Source organism: Danio aesculapii, chromosome 5 (genome assembly GCF_903798145.1).
Source record: "Danio aesculapii chromosome 5, fDanAes4.1, whole genome shotgun sequence".
In the NCBI taxonomy this organism is placed as follows: Eukaryota; Metazoa; Chordata; class Actinopteri; order Cypriniformes; family Danionidae; genus Danio; species Danio aesculapii.
In genome coordinates, this window is record NC_079439.1 from 60,607,552 (window position 1) to 60,627,757 (window position 20,206).

General features: G+C 35.5%; 1 protein-coding gene across 2 annotated transcripts in view; it reads left to right on the plus strand.

The window, feature by feature from the left end:
* The first annotated feature begins 889 nt into the window (after positions 1–889).
* The window catches only part of fer (fer (fps/fes related) tyrosine kinase), a 69,220-nt gene continuing 49,903 nt past the window's right edge, over positions 890–20,206 (plus strand). For both annotated transcript variants that reach the window (XM_056458601.1, XM_056458602.1), the window contains exons 1-4: positions 890–986; positions 16,095–16,403; positions 16,608–16,781; positions 19,115–19,214. In XM_056458601.1, coding sequence (XP_056314576.1) covers positions 16,194–16,403; positions 16,608–16,781; positions 19,115–19,214 — 484 coding nt within the window. In that variant the 5' untranslated portion in view covers positions 890–986; positions 16,095–16,193. The remainder of the gene's footprint in view (positions 987–16,094; positions 16,404–16,607; positions 16,782–19,114; positions 19,215–20,206) is intronic.

A 20,206-nucleotide genomic window follows, 5' to 3' on the forward strand; every position in this document is an offset into this window, starting at 1 on the left:
ACACACACACACACACACACACACACACACACACACACACACACATACACACACACACATATACATATATATATATATATACTATTTAAATTTATATATTTTTTGAACATAGTAAAAACAGTAAGTAGTAGTAGCAGTAAAAAAATCTGTCATCATTTGCTCGTCCTAGACTTGTTTCAAACCTGTTTGAGTGTCTTTCTTCTGTTTATTTTGAAAAAATGTTAGGTATTTTGAAAAATGGCGCAAACTGGTAACCTAACCATTATATATTTGTTTTCACTAATATGGGTGTAAGCGGTTTCCAACATTCTTCAGAATCTCTGTGTTCAACAGAAGAAGAAAAAACTCAAAAGTCTGGAACCACTTGAGGGTGAGTAAATGTTGAGTACATTTTTATTTTTGTGTGAACTGTCCCTTTAAGCCAAGAGTCCATGAGTACCGGTGCGTACAGAGGAAATGTCGCCATCTTATGGTCATTTATATAATTAATTACAGGCGACGGATATTTGGTATCCGTCAGACAGACAGGCATCTGCTGACCATCCACTTACAATCAACACACACTGGCTATGAAGAAGTGACTGTCTTTTCTTTTTAAGTGAAGTATTTCTAAAGGAAATTAAACTGAGATTTTCAATAGCAGTGTATATAATCAAGAGCAACCCTACGGTCTCCTTACGTTACTCCACACCCCTCGTGTCAGGTCAGTGAGTGACCATAAAATGAACACCTGTCCGCCTTCTTCTTTAAAGGAAAGACCTTTAAGGCAGGTATACACAGCAGTTATCATACTTGACCACACACACACACAGGAACAGTTGCAGGGCTCGGAGGGTCGTGTGGTAAACGTCATAAGCCTGTGGCAGCGCTGGAGCTGAGCGGAAACCCCTCCCGAATCCCAACTCAACTCCTCCAACCCCAGTCAAAGAAAAGAGGAATACCGAGGAATCAGGAAACACGGACAAATATCACAGTACACCATTACAGTAAGCCGACGAGCTATTCTATCACATACGCTATTTTGTTCGCACGCAAATGCTGTTTAGTCCGCCGCAGGTCTCGGGAATGCGCGCTTGTGTTCAATTGTTTTGCTGTTTTTCCAAAGGAAAAGGCCAGGCAGCATTAGCAAGGCAGCGCTAGCAGCGGCTAACGTCCCACCAGCACAGGAAAGCCAATGAACATGTTCAGTAAGCGTATAAAATTTGTTGTGCGGTTTGTCAACTGTCCGTCATTGTTATTTGCGGTTGTTATGGACGTGTGAGTGTGTGTTGAATCTAAACGCAGAGAAACAGTCGCCCGTCACTCTTATTAAACTTTTGACAACAGCGGTATGAACACATAACCAGCGAAACTGCGGTTTAATTACCTTGACCGACCTAACCTATTGCAAATTAAGTCTGTAACATCACTGTGACGTTGAGGAAGATTGAGAAGGGCTTTCGGTTTTATATTGTTAAGGTAACTTTGAAAGAGTAAATCATTAACTCAACAGTTTCCTCCCTACTCACTTCATGTGATGGTCATAACTTATTTTAGGTTTAACCTACTTTACACCTCGTTACTGTACTGTTGTGGCATCAGATGATACTAATGTGTTTCATTGCAGAATGTGGGGACGTGAACGTTTGACAGACAGATTAATTTGGGGATTTTACACACACACACACACACACACACACACACACACACACACACACACACACACACACACACACACACACACACGGAAGAGATTGAGAGACTTTGAAAATGCCAATTTATGGCTTTACTGCATGTTTGACTGAAATGTTTATATTTGTTTTACTTCTAATAGCATTTTCAAATTACAAAAATATTGACATTCAGAACTTTAAAAAGGAAAGAAAAAATGTCAAATGGTGAAAATATTCAATAGTTTGTTGTGATTTAAATACAATATTCCACCAAATACTAATTTCTTAACTTTCTCTAAACTCACTGGCCACTTTAATAGGTACACCTGTCCATCTGATCTTTAACTTACATTTTTTTTGGCAGCAACTGAATGCATTTTAGGCGACATGTAGACATGGTCAAGATGATCTGCTGTAGTTCAAACCAACCATCAGAATGGGGAAGAAAGGTGGTTTAAGTGACTGAGATGGCATGGTTGTTGGTGCCAGATGGGCTGGTCCGAGTATTTCAGAAAGTGCTGATCTGCTCGGATTTTCATGCACAACCATTTCTAGGGTTTACAGAGAATGGTAAGAAAAAGAGAAAATATCCAGTGAGCGGCAGTTCTGTGGGCACAAATGACTTTTTCGAACAGATAGAAAGTCAACAGTAACTCAAATAACCGGTCGTTACAACCGAGGTCTGCAGAAGAGCATCACTGAACACATAACATGTCAAACCTTGAGGCGGATGGGCTACAGCAGCAGAAGAACACAGCGGTAGCCACTCCTTTTAGCTAAGAACAGGAAACTGAGGCTACAATCGCACAGGCTCACCAAAATTGTACAATAGAAGATTGGAAAAACATTGCCTGGTCTGATGGGTCTCGATTTCTGCTGCAACATTCGGATGGTAGGGTCAGAATTTGGCATCAACAACATGAAAGCATGGATCCATCCTGCCTTTTATCAACGGTTCAGGCTGGTGGTGTAATGGTGTGGGGGACATTTTCTTGGCACACTTTGGGCCCATTAGTACCAATTGAGCATCGTGTAAATGCCACAGCCTACCTGAGTATTGTTGGTGTCCATGTTCATCCCTTTAAGAGCACAGTGTACCCATCTTCTGATGGCTACTTCCAGCAAGATAACATGCCAAATCATAAAGCCAGAATCATCTCAGACTGGATTCTTGAACACGACAATGAGTTCACTGTACTAAAAAGGCCTCCACAGTCACCAGATGGCAATCCAATAGAGCACCTTTGGGATGTGGTGGAATAGGAGATTCACATCATGAATGTGCAGCTAAAAAGTCTGCAGCAACTGTGTGATGCTATCATGTCAATATGGACCAAAATCTCTGAGGAATATTTCCAGTACCTTGTTGAATCTATGCCATGAAGGATTAAGACAGTTCTGAAGGCAAAAGGCGGTCCAACCTGGGACTAGTAAGGTGTACCTATTAAAGTGGCCGGTGGGTGTATTTGTGTCGAGGATGCATATGAACATGGATTTAATCACAATCGTCATGTACTATTGCCTCATTTGTACCGCTGACACCTGAGTCTATTGTCCATATTTGAACATTGTTTGGATTTTGAGTAACATGCAATTCATTTCCTGTGGGAAAGCTATCACAACCAATGGGCTGTGAGGGAGGATGTCTTTGGTCTCGAAACAGGTGATGAGAAACGTCCTGATTGCAGTTTACCTGGATTACAGTGGAAGAGCACACACCGTATGTCTTTGATCGCCAATAGATGTTAACACTCACAAGCAGCTGACTTTGTTTACATGTTGTATTTGGTGTCCCATTCCTCAGACGCTCATTTAGAGGGCACACATTCCTCTGCTAGTGTGCTCAGAAGTGCTATTCAAGCAGCTGTGCCCCCACAGAGCTCACACAGCAAATCCTTGTTGAGCTAAACTCCCACTGATGTGCATTAACCAGCCTAATTGTGTTATGGGTGAGAGGATTAAACAGCAGCGTTTGGCCACAGTGGATATTTAGTTTACAGCTATATGATGTGTTTTCACGGACGGGTTGGGCTTTTGATTTTGAGCTGTCATTGAAGGTATTGATTTTGTTACATGAAGCTGTTTCAATTACACATTACAATTTTTTTTTTGCAAAACATTTAAAATTTTAGAACAAGACTTTGCGATATTAAAGAAAAATGTTATAGCAAAGCCTTTGTATTAAATCACTTATTTATTGCACCATTGTGATGTGAACATTTGTTATATTTAGATCATTTTGAAATATTACGTAGCCCAGTATTTGGAGCTTAAAAAATGCTAATTTTATTAATTTGTTTAATTGACTGATACGGATTTTTGATGGTCAGTTCAAAGATAAAGCAGGAGTATATTATTACTATGATTAGTAGTAAATATCATTATTATTATTATTATTATTATTATTTAGTATATTATTGTATATCATTCATTCATTTTCTTTTCAGCTTAGTCCCTTTATTAATCCGGGGTCGCCACAGCGGAATGAACCGCCAACTTATTCAGCATGTTTTTACGCAGCGGATGCCCTTCCAACCGCAACCCATCTATGGGGAGATTATTGTACATATTATATAATATTAAATAATATTAAGTTACACATGGTGTGATAATTTATGTTCTATAAATAAAATTGGATACATGTATTACAAAATTTGAAAACGAATGCGTTCAAAATTAATTTCAAATAAAATGTTTCAAAAATGAAGACTTCCATTTTAGTATTTTTTTAAATTGTATATATTTTTAATAGATTCATTTTAAAATCTTTTGTTTAGTTATACGTTTTTCAAATTTTATTTGCATAACTTAAATGATTACACTATGTATTACTTTATTCCATTGCATTAGGGTTGCACGGTTTACGGGTGCTTTGGTATACTATATTATCGCGATATTATGGCTGCAAAATACTGTAGTTTGCCAGTGTAGTTTGTAAATGGTAGTTTTCGTCATTAATGTTTATCTACAATAGATAATGTTGCTTGTGGAAAAGTCACTAAAATGCTCACACATTTTTGCAACAATAAACCATTTTATTTGAGTAGTCTGTGGAGCCCTTTAAGGTTGCAAAACTGTAGAATTCGTGCCTTTTAGGGTAGCCTATTGCACGTTTTCTGATGTTTCAGTTCGAAACATGCACATGGGTTCATTTCTGCTCCTGTTAATATGATTTAGTAGCTAACAACCGTGACAATCTCTTTAAAAGAAAGACTCACAAAGTGAATTTTTGAATTACTTTGGATTGTTACCTGATAAGACTGAAAAAAAAACAATAGATGAAAAATCCAAAATAGCAGCAGGAAACTTGGAAACAATTTTTACCACTTCATATAGCCTAATTTTGTTGGACATATGCTCTTTTTGTAACAAACTTCATTTGGCATAATTTGTATCTTTATTTTAATGTATTTTTGTTGGTCAGTTATCTACAAAATAAACAAAAAGAATGAATACATTTTAGGTGAAGTGGGGTGCGAATAATACTTTGCCTATTATAACAAAAAATATAGTATTTCTGACCATTTTCTTTATAATTTGAGTTATGATTTACAGTATCGCAAAACTAGGTATCGTGACACTTCAGCTGGTATGGTATTGTAAGATTAATTAATGGTATCGCAACAACTCTACATTGCATATTAATTAATTGTGTACTAATAATATACTACAACAGAATAATAATATATTTAGTACTGACAATATTTATATGCTACTGCTTTATATCATCTAAACCAGGGGTGCCCAAACTTTTTTTATGAAGGGCCAAAAACCAAACTTGATCGAGGCTAGTGGCCCTAAGGTAAATATAGTTGCCATAGGTAATATCCTAATTTTTTTATTTAATGTTTAAAAATGTCTATAAAACCTTTCTTTATATTAACTAAAGCAGGTTCCAGAAGTGCCGCTCAGCGGTGCGCCGCGTAGCGCCACACAGCGCCATACATTTTAGAATTCTAAACAGGTTTCTATCAGGGTACACACACCGGCGCTGCAAGTCGGCGGCTGTTGGTGGCACCCAGCCACGACTCAGGACACTGTTCATTTTTCTGCCGCGCCACAGAGTGCCATCTGATTAGTTTCATGTTAAAAATCATGTGAATGTGTGCGTCTGGTGTGTGATAGTTTTAACTGTCATGTGCGTGCCGTGTCGCGGCGCTTCTGGTGTGCGACCTGCTTAATACAGTATTTTTTTTACATTTCATAATGAACTCATCACAGTTAAAAAAAATCTAATTTCTAACAGAATTACACTAGTTCTTGCCTTGATTTGCTCGCCGATGTCTTCTGCGTAGTCCTCCATCCGTCGAGTGACAGTATTTAAATAAAAAAAATTGATTTATTTAAAACATTTATTTGAAACAACAAAACGGCAATAAAACAAACAAAAAAGGTTTATGACGATCTCTGAACTCTGGGTTAAAGGCATTTGCCCCAACCCACTCTATCATTCTCACTCTTCTCTCAGATGGGATGGTGGGCCAAATCAAAGGTTACAATGGGCCAACTTTGGCACATTGTGAAAGAAAATCCATTGACTTTCATAGAAAAAAATCAATAGTTACAGGTTTTCAGCATATTTCAAAATATCCTGTTCTGCGTTTAACACATAAAAAAATAGAAAAAAAGATGACAGTATAATGACAGACTTTTTATTTTTGGACTGTCTCTCTATTAAGTGCTGTTGTTAGTGGCATCATATAAAAGTTCCAGATCAAACCAATGTTAGATTATTGCTGTAAATAGCAGACATGGCATTTAAGAGCTAGTTTGCTATCTTTGTTTGTTATTTAGCTATATTATACAGGCTCCCTTACATCATTTTGAGGTTACATTCTGGTAATATAGCACTTGCTCACTTTTCAGATATTGCAATTTATTACTCGTAGCAAACTACAAGTAAAATGAAATATTTATTTGATGGAAAATATAGTTAGGAATGCATGATAGCTTTCAGTTTGATGACAGGCATAATATCATTTATTCTATATGTCATATTAGGAATACTTCTAACCACAGCTTAAGAGTTGTAGTTCCAACCATACAAATTTGCAATGCTGTTTGCAAATAATGACAGAACTTGCGACATTAGTTGACTAGCTGTGTTTTTGAAAATCTGCCCCAGGTTGTTTGTAATGCTAATTGTACATACCGTACAGTACACATAACAATACATAGCCACCAACTGGATATAGTGCAGCGTTTTGAAATGAAGAAAATAAGTATGCCACATCCATTGAGAGCAGAACTCTACTATCCTGAAAAGTTTTCACCAATGGTTTATGCACACATTTTTAAAAACAAAACCATTTCATAACATTCACAACAAATTAAAAAAAAATCAACACAGTTTCATTGTTCATGCGTTACATCCATTTATTTAATTTTAATCTAAAATGATTAGGCTACACCCAATCACATTTAAAACATACCGAGAATGTTCAATAAAAAATAAATTAAACAGTACATTAAAAAAAATTATTACAGTACAGCCTGGTTTGGTAGAGGTCACCCTAATCAGGGTTACTGCAAGTAGTACCCTTTTGGTAGGGGTTGTGTAGGCAAGAAGTTTTTGATTGACAACATTTGTGTTCTTTGTAGGGATCTAACGATTCACCTTGAGTCGGATGAATATCGATTCAAATATGTCACGATTCAAACCGGTTGAAATGTTGAATGAATCGCGATACATGTTTTGAACATGGGGGTTGCTGTGTTTATGTTGCAATCTCACTTTACTTGCACATCAGCGGCGAGCAAGAGGTGGGGCAGCAGAGTAAAATGACAACGGTTAAGTTCGCCAGACAAACAGTGTGCAAAAACTGCAAAAAGATGTTTACATACACTAACAGAAGAACGAATATGATGCACAGAAACCATCAACACAGTGTAAAACTACTGTCACAGATGTCTATATGCAAAAACACTATTAATAAGCCAGGCCACGCGTACTCAATGATTGCCAGCTCCGCTTGCTCTGACAAGTGTAACAAAGATCACACGGTGCATCAGTGTTTTCATAGCGAAAGTGTGAAGATGTTTTTCCGACTGAAAGAGAAAGTTTTTCTGTTACAGAACTAGGTATTAGACTATTTTTACCCTCTTCTGTTCAAATTTGCTTATTATTGAATATTTAAAAAATGTTTAAGATTATGTCTTCCTAAGTGTATCACACTGATACTTACACTAATTAATTATACAAGTAATATTAGTTATTCGCCCTCATAATCATGTTCAACTCCCATCTCTATTCTACTTAATAATTAGTAATTTTATAATCAGTTTTTTTATGCCAGTGGTCAGTCTCCTGGAGCAGAGGGGCCCTATTGACCCCCTCTGTACACGCTGCTCTCTGGTTTAGGAAAGGCTTTCCTCTCCACACCAACCATCTCAGTCCCCAGTGAAAGAGTTTTCTCATCAGCATTGTGAATGTGCAAAGATCAGCTTATGCCAGAAAACAGAGATATGCTTATATTTCTTTAAAAAATTTAAAATCCCAGCACAGTCACAGTTTTAGTTTGTTTATATTAATGAGTCTTTAGTTTGTATTATTATATTTTTTTTAATTTGTATTTAAAATAGCAATTTATATGGCAGAAAATATATTGTATTTTCCAAAAATGGGCAGCATTTAAGAAAAAAATGAAAGGGCTCTTCACCTTAATTTGTTTCAAATAATTTTGGTTAAAAAAAATTGTGACTAAATCGTTAATCGTGAGATTGGAATCGTGAATCGTATAGAATGGTGAGTCAGGTGAATCGTTACATCCCTAGTCATAAGTATAAAGTTATACAGTTCCTTCACATATCGCGATTATTTCAAATATACCCTTGTAAACAACAATAGAGGACATACAGCAGATTCTTTTCTTGTTTTTTGGCATGTGGCTGTTTGTCATAAAGAAGATGAGAAGGTTTGTTTGAACTTCAGCCAACCATGGCATATTGTTGTGTGAAGTCACTGTTATTACGGTCATGTCTTGGTTGAGTATTTAAAGATGGAGCTTCCTGTGTTTCATTCTCATGGCTTGTAGCATTCGCTGTTGATGATTCTCTGTAAACCAGTAGCTTTCAGTTGCCAGTCTTTAATGTTTTGGTGCCATTTTGTTGTGGTAAATGAAGGTAGCCTTCATTTAGGTTTCCAAAAAGAGTGGTGTGGTAAGGTTAATTCTACTTGGGGGTACCTTTTGACAGTGGAAACAGAAAAATGTGCACCATAGTGTACTGTACTGGACCGTACCTTACTGCTTTTAGTAGAAACGGGCAAAAGTTAATAACATGGGATTGTACACTGTAAAAAAAACCCGCTGTGTTCCACATAATTCCTTCATGTTGTCCCACTCCCAACACAAATTAAGTTCACTTAATTGTTAAAACAGTAGTTTGAACAAGCAGAAAAAATAATTTGTGTTGTCATCTGTTGTGCTAGTCATAAGAGTAGTCATAAGAGATTAATTTGAATGTATGTTAGTACCAGGCAAAAACCGTGCCTTACAGTGCAGTGATGACATTATAAAATACAAGAAGTCAATAATTGATAAATGAACCAAGTCTGTCCTAGTGTTGTCATGATACTGAATTTCGGTACCAATCGGTACAAAAATGTATTTTTTTCCCGCTAGCGTTTAATCGCTGTTGAACGCATTCTTAAACACCGTTGATTTGCCATTGTGTTCACATGCTCAACAGAAATACCCGTGATTGGCCATGAAGCTCATCAGTTCACCACTGTAACACAGAAACAGGGACACTGGAGCAGTTTAAAGCCACAAAGATTGGTCGATTTATCAGTGGATCGCTCGTATGTCAGCTTATAAACAGATCAGCTGATCTTCGCAGCTCCAGTCTCCGTATCTGTGTTTGTACTCTGTAAACTGTGAAGAGCGGTGAACTGATGACCTTCAGGGCCAATCACAGTAATTTCTGTTGAGCATGTGAACACAATTACAAATCAGCTGTGTTCAAGAATGTGCTCAACAGCGCTTAAATGTTAACTGGAAATGGAAGTTTTTAAAATGTCAGTATCTATTGGTACCGAAATTAAGTATCATGACAACACTAGACTGCCCACAATTTTTTTCGTTTATTTCCAGAATATAGCTGTTGCTATTTTTATTGCAACTTGAAGGAGTTATAGAAAAGTTGGTTTTAAAAGTATATTATTACAATTGAACTTATATTCTTTCTGAGGAGACATTCCTGGTCTTATCATGCACAAGTCATTCCAAAGAATAATTTCTCTTTGTAACATTTCATCATTCTTGCTCTGCCTCTTTTCATGCCGATGTCTCCTATATGCATTGGTTATTTTAAACTGGTCTAACTGTATCTAACAGTATTAAACAGTCAAAAAGCTATATTTTTTTGTGACAATACTGTTAGTAAGGCAGTAATTGATAAAATCCTCATAATGGTTACACAATTTGTGGCCAAAATATCATAAATTCTACAAGCTTTGCGCACATCCTGTCAGGAATGGCCTTTTTTAAAAAAAAAGTATCAAATCTATTTGATCGTAATCCAACTTGTCATCCTAATTGCCTAATTTCCCCTAATCACTAAGCCAGTGGACAATGTATGGGACGATAACCGTTTTCAAGGTATACCGTGGTTTGAAAAAGTCAATGTTTTAAAACTGCCAAAATTTTCTGCTAGACTGTTGTTCCTAAGGTATGTGTACGATTTTTTTTTTTTTACTTTTTGTTTTAGGACAACATTATCTCCAGCAGAATTTTTTTTTACAAAGATGCTGTTTTAAATTGTAAAGAAATCTGTGTTTTTGAAACAAATGAAGACAGCAGAAGTCAATGATTCATTTTCATTATTTAGCCTGACTTTTTTACTGCTCCAAAATATTATAAATGTTTCTCAAAATAAAATATGTTGTGTTCAAAGGGGTAAAAAGTTTTAGTGTTTTCAGGGTGTCTGCGGGATCTTAAGTCTTAATGTCTTAAATATCAAAAACTAAATTTAAGCCCTTAAAAAGTATTAAATTTACTGAAATATGCTGTTGTGGGTCTTAAATACTTTTAAACGGGTCTTAATTTTCACTAATTGTCCTTGTAAAGCTATGGCCAGTCGGTAAAACCAACAAATCCATCTAAAAAAACGTTTAACAAAATTAACATTGATTAACTATTTAGCTTTATGGTTTAATGGTCTTCCTTCCACCCTTTATAATAACATTTGTTTAAAAGTAAAATGTTTTTTTTGCATACATTTTGTTTATTATAGCTTTTAAAACTTGCCTTTTTTTTAAAGAAAGGTTATGCTAATAATAAAAAAAGTTTGCTTTTGACAAATTATTGAAAATATGTGGCTAATAAATAACTGATTTTTAATTTTAATGGGTCAAGTAAAAAAAATTCCACTTGTTGTTACTGAAAATTATTAGCGTTTTGCCATGTGAAAGTATGAAATTTCGTTCATAATGGTCTTAAAAAGGTCTTAAGTCTTAAATTTGACGTGATGAAACCTGCAGAAGCCCCTGTTTTTACCCAGACATTTAAAAAGACTATATTTTATAGCAATCACAATACTGTGAAACCGTGATATTTTATTCAAGGTTATAATACCGTCAGAATCTTATGCCGACCCATGCCTACATCGGACATCTTTGCAATGTCTCTTTATCGACATCCATGAATGAATAAAAGAGGATTCTGCGTCAACATTTTTGCCTGTTTATATTTGAACGTCTGACATCTGTCACGAGTTGTCATTTTGTCACCGTTTGTAGTTTTACAGGAAACCACATGGCTGTTACTCTCAAATTAACAACCACTTGTTCAGTAACATGCAGTTATCTGGCCGCTTCGGTCTCTTCTTGTGGCTCTCTGACACGAATTACCAAGCTTTTATAGTTGGCTATTTTAACAAACCAGATAATTGCTGTTGGGCAATTGCTAGCAGGTATATTCATGTCACTTGACTTTGTGATGCAAGTCAAATTTTACATGTGTATTGCCAGAACAATACCTTTAATCTTCATAAACAAAAAGGAAAAAAAATCCGTTTTCTGCAAGACTTTGCATACAGCACGGTCGTCTTCATCACTTTTAGTGGCAAACATCCACAATAAAGCTGCTTTCTTGTAATCTTCTTAATGATTCTGTGGTCTATAAGCTAAAAGTGGTCTTCTCGTGTTATTATTTAGTGGAAGAAGGAGAGCAGAAGGCTTGTACTCTCAGATAAGGAGGTTATTAAGGGCTTTGTGAAGTATTAAACGACATTACTAATCTTTATAATTAAACAGCCTTCTGCTTTAATCCAGACTAGAGCTGCACGATTCTGGATCAATTGAAAATCACTGACACGGTCTCAACCTCTGATAATAAAAGTGTTTGGATCTAATAGTAGCAGTTGTATGTCATTGTCTCTAGCATGTTTTTATAAATGAGCCTCAAGGCACAAATACCTGAAGTTGTTCTCCTCCTTCTTCTTTTTTTTTTCTTTTGAGCTGCTAAGAAAGGAACCGGAGGGTGTGCAAATGAGTTGTTGTGTTACTTACTGTACATACTTTCAGTTCACCAGTGACTGTTTTGTAAATCTGGCCATTTCTTGACAGGCTTGAGTTTATTGCTTGTGTGGGTTTTAGATGGTCGTCGTACAGGAAGTCTGTTTTCGCTTGATTTGCACTTGATAAACTGCATTCTCTTTAGATTAACCTGTTTCGCAAAGTCCTACGTGAATGTTTGCCGGCATATTTCTCAGGTTCTGTTGCATGCACTGGTTGGGTGAGGTGGAATTTAGATGTGCTGATAATAAGGTAAGAATGATCTGTGGTGTTTTTGCTACATGGTTATTTAAAACTGGTCAAGACTTTGAGGTGTACAACACAAATCAAGGTTTTGGTGGGACGCTCGAATAGACACTTATGTTAGAGCCTTCTACAAATATGTTTATGCAGTGGATAGTTGGGTATAATATGTTGCTTATGGTTTTCTGCTGGAAGGGATTGCAGTTACTATCTATAAACTTGTATTTAAAAAATGATAATCACAGTGCTGTGCCCCCAGATTTGTTGATTTAGTTAGCACCTTTAGAAAGCATCTTATTTGTAATAGTTTTATTTTTCAGCATGCTAATGACCCCAAACACTGCTTATTAAATTAAATCATTATTGGAGAGAAAAATAGCTGATGAAACAAAGACAGTCATGAAATGGCCTCCACAGGAGTCTAGACCGGAATATTATATAAAGTGTGTAAAGGCAATAATATAGGCAGTATGAGATTCACTTGAACAAAAAAAGAAAGCTAAAACAAAGGGGTTGGAAATAACCATTTTGCTTGGTAGCACTAGTACTCATGACTTTAAATATTGGGGGAATCAGCCAAAATTTTTTCGCATCCACCAATTACAGTTGCTACAAGTTTTATATTAACAAAATGGATTTTAATGCAGTGCTTCTTGTCCGGTCTGAGAGACCCACTTTATATCGGATATCTATTAGGCAGTTAAGATCACTGATTTTTAAAGTAATCAGACCTTAAAAGTGCAATTTTATAATGAAAAGCGCTGAGGCTGGCTTAAAGTCTTTGTGCATATACGCCATTTTGAGCCCTGGAACATACAAAATCTAAAGACAGGGTTTCCAGGCTTCTTAAAAGTACTTGAATTTCAGACATATGGATTCAAGGCCTTGAAAGTACTTAAAAACACACATAGGTCCTTGTGTTTGAATTAAATTTTAAATGAAATTTGTTCATGGTTGGTTTTATTTCAACTATTGTAATCAATTGTCAAAAACAGAGTGAAAAAAAATTAGAAATTCTTAAATTAAAAATCCTGCATTTAAATCTTGTAATAACACTGACTTTTTTCAGCATATCAGAAACCGCATATGATTATTACCAACTTTGAATTCAGCAATTTTTATTAAAGTCCTTTAAACATGATTTTTTAAAATGGTCAAACTTTTTTGAAAACTACTCTGATATATTTACCATGTATATTTAGTGTAAGTGAAATACTTTTATGGCATTACATACTAGGGTATGAAGTACAAAGGTGCTCGTTTTAAAATTGAAGGTGCTTTAAAAAGTCCTTGAATCATCTGCCTCCCATGAAAGCGTGGGAACCCTGTAAGAAAGAACTCCTATAAATGCTGAAAGATGTTTGATATTAAATAGCACATAAATTCAGAAATGACTCCACAAAAAAATTCAAGCTGTTGTTTAGTGCTAAAGAGGTCACGTTTAGGCATGAGCCGGTATAAGATTCTGACATTATGATAACCTTAGATAAAAATATCATGGTTTTAGGGTATTGTGATTACTGCTCTAAAATAAGTTATTTTTAAATGTCTGGATAAAAAACAAAAACTCATTGCCCCCATTGATATTTATAATATTTTGGAACAGCAAACATGCCAGACTAAATAATTCAAATAAATCATTGACTTCTGCTGTCTTCATTAGTTTTAAAAACACAAATTTAATTACAATTTAAAACAGCATCTTTGGAGATCTTTCTGCTGGAGATTCTGTTGTCCTAAAAAACTTAAAACAAAACATAAAAAAAACTTAGTATACCATAGGAATGGTATAGCAGAACATTTTAGGGGTTTTAAAACCCTGACTTTTCCCAACCGCAGTATACCTTGAAAACGGTTATCGTCCCATGCCTAGTCACGTTAAACACATTAGACTTTCGATGCTAGGCTTTTTGTTCCAAGAGTAAAGTTGTCCTGAATACTGTGTACATATTTCCTGTTTGTATAACAGATTATAACACATTGTATAACACATTTTCTGTTTGTATAATAAAGGGATAGTTCACGAAATTGAGCACTTGCCTGAATACCTTTTGCTAGATAGATAAAGCTGATTTTGGGCTTTTGCATAGTACTGTACGTCCTGTGGTTATTTAGTCGTTTTTAAAGAGATTAATATGCATGTGTTAACAATGTGAAACAAATTGTATTTACTATTTTTATTTATTCATAAAATCATCAAAATATTGAAATGGGAAAAGGAAGTAGGCATTATTCTGAACCAAGACCAATAGGTTAAAATATGTGCTGTCCCACACACCTCAACAAGCTCAAGAATGTGGCGTGAGTTTTGTTATAAAAACTTAATCAGATTTTTTATTACACCAAAAATTAAATAATTACAATTGGGGACTCCTCATCCTTGTTGGAGTAACTGTGGGGTAAAAGAAGCATCATGCGCATGTATTCTGGCGGTGCTCAAGAATGAACAGTTTTTGGGAAGCTGTGCACTCTGCCATCAACAATATTCTTGATCTTTATATTCCTAAAACATTTGAAGTACTTTGTCTAGGAGATATTCCTGTTAAACTTGAAAAGGAGGATATATATCTAAGGTATTTCTGGCAAGTAAAAAAGCTATAACCCGGAAATGGTATAAAGAAGACCCATTAACTAAAGATGAATGGTTCAAAATTATATAAAAGTTGAGGAAATGACACATGCACTTCGATTACAATTAGAGATCTTTGAAAAGAAATTGAGCAAATGGCTGGCTTTCTCCACAACGACAAAATAATTATCTATAATTGAACATTTACATAATTCGAGAGGTTATGCATCATTGTGAGAATATGTTTGGCAACCTTTTATTATATTTTATTTCATACTAATTTTATTTATTTATTTTGATGGTTAATGTAATATTTTTATATATGTACTGTACGTATATAGATATACATGTGTGGAATGGATGTATTTGCGTATATATGTATGTATGTATGTATGTATGTTTATTTACAGTATGTATATATGTATTTTTTATTTGTTTGTTTTGTTCCCACTGGTTATGTTCCTAAAAAAATCAATAAAAACTAAGCTTAAAAAAATAGGTGGATGGAAACATAGCAATAATTCACTGTAAATATATATTTATTTATAAGAAATGTAACCGAATGTAAAATGATTAAAAACTGTGATTAAAAAATAAACATTTTATAAAACAAAAGTAATTTTCTATTAAAAAAGCATCAAAATAATATTCATAAAGTTTCTTGGAAAAAAAAAAACATAGTTAAGCTATAGCATAGCTAATAGAAAAAAAAGTTTTTCTTCTTAAAATGTTTTACAGTGTTATTTTATTTATTATTGATTTAATAAACACTTTTACCAAGAGATATTTTAATATAATAATCAAATATCTACAATGTCATGTGGTGCAGCCAACATGTGTTATAAAAACTGCAAATTGCATCATAGAAATGACCCCTGCAAAAGGTTTGTAAAATTAGTTTCTTAAATAAACCTATTTCTGACCTAATGTTATGAAAATGCCACACAAAATGTTAGTCATTACATTTCTACTTGTTAAAAGTTGTACAAAAATTATTCTCAACCACATGAAACCAGCATAAAAATGGGTAGTATGGCAGATAGATAGTTTGTGATAGCTTACTTTCATTCACTAAATCTAACCTGCCATTTTTTTTACTCATATCCGCTTTCAGCACAGTAACAATGCAGACCTGATCACCACAGCCCACTGAGCGAGCGAAAGAGAGAGAGAGAGAAAGAGAGAGAACGAAACTGTGTGCCTTGCGTGTAAGATGGGGTTCGGCCGGGACCTGAGGAACTCCCACGAGGGTCTGATGAAGCTGCAGGACTGGGAGCTGAAGCTGCTGGAGACAGTGAAGCGCTTCATGACCCTGCGGGTGAAGAGCGACAAGGAATACGCATCGCTCCTGATCAACATCAGCCAGCAGGTGGACAAGCACGACAACTCCTCTCAGATCCACTACGTCAGCCATGTGTCCAAGGTAACCGCTGCATTATGGGTGGACAGGTGGTGCTGATGCTTATCATCTGTTAAATGCTCACTACCAGTTATTCACGCATTGTCTGTTTCTCTCCTCATATCTGTCTGTTTTGATCTCTGTTTGTCTCGCAGTCTCTCACCCTCACTTGTTTTTCTAATTTCTATCTTTTCGTATCTTCATATGTGGGTTTTTGTGTGTTATCAGTCGTGGACTCACATGGTGCAGCAGACAGAGCAGTTGAGTAAGATCATGAAGTGCCACGCTGAGGAGCTCAACTCGGGGCCTCTTCACCGCCTCACCATGATGATAAAAGACAAGCAGCAGGTCAAGAAGAGTTACCAAAGCCTCCACCAGCAGATCGAGTCCGAGATGAACAAGGTGAGCCTTTAGAAAGACAACGGTCGGACAAGTCTACTAGTCACATTTTATCATCATTGCATACACTGTAAAAAATGCTGGGTCCTTCATGTTGTCCCAGCACAAATCAACGAAGTGAACGTAATTGTTTTTACAAATTTAAGTGCATTGAACAAAAAACAATTAAGTAGTTCCAAGAAGCTGTTAATTCAGCTCATTTTAAATAAGTCGTTTTAAAAAGCAGGTGGCATGGTGGTGCAGAGGGTAGTACTGTCGCCTCACAGCAAGAAGGCCACTGGTTCGAGCCCCGGCTGGGTCATTTGGCATTTCTGTGTGGAGATTGCCTCTGGGTGCTCCTGTTTTTCCCACAAGTGGAAAGACATGCACTATAGGTGAATTGGGTAAACTGAATTGTTCGTAGTGCATGTATGTGTGTATGTCCTGGTACTCCAGATTGGGGGTTGAGCATTGGGCTAACGACCCACATCGTAAAAAAACCAACATGGTGCAGCTAAATATCAGCTTTAATATAAACTGCTCTGGGAGGAAGTAGGGCTGGGCTGTATATCGAGTTCTGGGGATATATCGATATAATTCCCCAACGAGATGCGGGATTATCCAATATCTTTCATATCGATATGGTTTGAGGCCACACGTGCGCATTCTGCGCGAAACAGACCACTCCAAGGCAGCACGCGAGCTCCACTTGCACAAATGAGCGCATGCGCAAATGAATGATTCACTCCCAGAGTCATACAAAAGATTTGTCAAAAATGACCGAATCATTCAAGAACGACCCATCACGGACTGACATGGAGGAACATGCAGTGCTGGTGATGTATCAATCTGACTCCCCGGACAAATCTGGCTCCCCCTCGCATTCACGCGCGTCCCACAGCTCGTCACACAGCGCCTGCAGCTGTCACAGCAGTTTATCATAAACCTTTTATCGATCATTTCTTCCAAAATTTACAGCAAGAACGAACATAGAAGCCTTGTCAAATTGACAAACAGCACCTGAATGTGTTCAAAAATTAAAAACGGCAAAATGGGACGAATTTATACCGCATTATGAAAGTGAAACCACCTTATATTCACTGATTATAAGTTCAGTATTTATTACATGACGGGCTCTTCTTTGCATTTACATTATAACACATTTAGCTCTGCATTCTGGTCTGTTATTACATATTGACTTCAATTCCAGTTATATTCTAATCATTGTATTTATTTATTCTGTTTATTGGATTTTTAGTTTAGCGGATACATGTCGTATACTGTCATTCCTCCTAAAAATACTGGGATATGATTTTTTGGTTCATATTGCCCAGCCCTAGGAGTAAGTAAGAGTAAGTAAGTAAGTTTGAAAAAGCAGCAAATTTGTTAAGTCTATAAGGATGGGATAAAACAATGAAATTCAAAGTGTTTCCTCTAGGTATACACCTAAAGAAAGATTATTAGGAGATTATACAGATTATTTTATGGCGTTGATCAAATTTTGCAGCAATATTTATTCTTTTCAGATTATTGGGGTATTTAGAGATAAATTATATGCAGTCTAGTCTGTAGTAGTCTGTACTATTATGGGAATATATTTCCATTGGTTACCATTTCTTCAAAGTTGGGACAAAAAAAAAGAATGCAATAATTTACAAATTATTGGTGATTTCAAATACAATAAATCTGTTAATATAAAACTTATGGTGCTCATAATTGGTGGGTGCGACAATTTTTAAAGGTTAATTTTAAGCTCTGGTATATACATATGACATGTATATTGCTGTATCACAGATTTCTATATGTGGGAACTTGCAATTAGCTGATGTTTTCACATTTGGCTCAATTGCCTGGTTTGCAGCTGATTTTAATTCCTTGATATTTTGACATCAGAAAGTGTTTGACTGTAAAACATCCAGTAAATTTAAGAACTCAAGTCTATGAAATAACAGGTTGTGGAATGAGCCAGTTTATTATGTAAAATCCCCCTTATGATGGATTCACACATACGAGGAATTTGTTTTCGTGACAGAGCTTCTACAGTGCAACAGGATAACAGAGACAGGACAAAAAAACAGATAATAAATATATTTAAAAAAAAATAGAAGTAAGTAGTGAGTGCAAATATACAAATTGACAAGTGTATGTGCGTGTTTATTACTATATATTAAATTAGAAATTAATTTGCATTTGTCAGCAAAGGTCTTGGTAAAACTAGGGTTTTGTAAACCTATGTTCTGGAGGACATTTTTTGTTCATTTTGATGCCCCTATACTCCTATTTATTTTGAATAGATCATGCCATTTCAGGGAACATCAGTGTGATAGATCATTTTTCTTGCCTTCTTTTTATCTCAGGTAACCAAAAGCGATCTTGAGAGGTTGAAATGTACCTACCGGCAGTTAACCAAGGATGCTGTTTTAGCAAGAGAAAAATACAAGGACGCCGTTCTGAAAGGTGAGGTGTTTTTTTTCTTTCTTTGTCTGTCAGCTAACAAACAGCTGATTTGGCTCATAAAACAGAGTTCGCAAATGATGACTTACTGAGATAGGAGTGATTTATTTGATTTGTCTGATTCAGAATGAGAATTATAACTGTGTTGTGATGTGCAACATAGGTTTGGTAGTCTATTTTTTGGTCCAAAACAGTGCTACTTTATCCTGTAGAGCACAAAAAGATCATATATCAAATGTCTCAATGTTTTATTTTTAAATGAAAGTCAAGTGTTGTGGTCCCCATTAACCTTTTATTGTTTGTATGAAAGCATTGGAAACAAATCTTCCACAGAACACAAAAGTAGTGTACTATTGTTTTCTGGAAAGGAGAAGATTTGTAGTTCTGTAATTTGACAACTGAACAAACACAAGCTTCTTGAACTTTTTGACTCCAATGCCCCCCTTTGTCAAGTACAATATTTGAAGCCTCCCAAGATATATCTGGCTCTTCTGCTAAAATAAGACTGGCAATGCATTATAATTATACAATAAAATAATCAAAAATCATTAGAATAATGCTTTTTATTTCCAAGATTATGCTAGTCTTTTCTGAAATATTTTTTAATAAATAGAATAAAACTACTATGACATTATAAAAGTTCATTTTGACTTAGAAATATTTTCTAGAAATCACAGTTTTTAAATTTTTTTCAAGACCGTAGGAAATCTGGTACTTTTAAAAATCCCACTTTATATTAAGTGGCCTTAATTACTATGTACTTATTTTTAAATGAATAATTTGGTACAATGCACTTATTATGTACAGTCATGTTTTTATTTTAGAATTTAATCATATTAAACAAATTATATGCATGTAGTTACATCTGTTTAATTTCTGTAATTACATCTATAATCACACTGGTGACCAATCTTTTACATCTTATCCCATTCTTATTCTACGTATACCATCAAACCTGTCCCTAATATTACCCATATCCCACCTCAATAGCACTT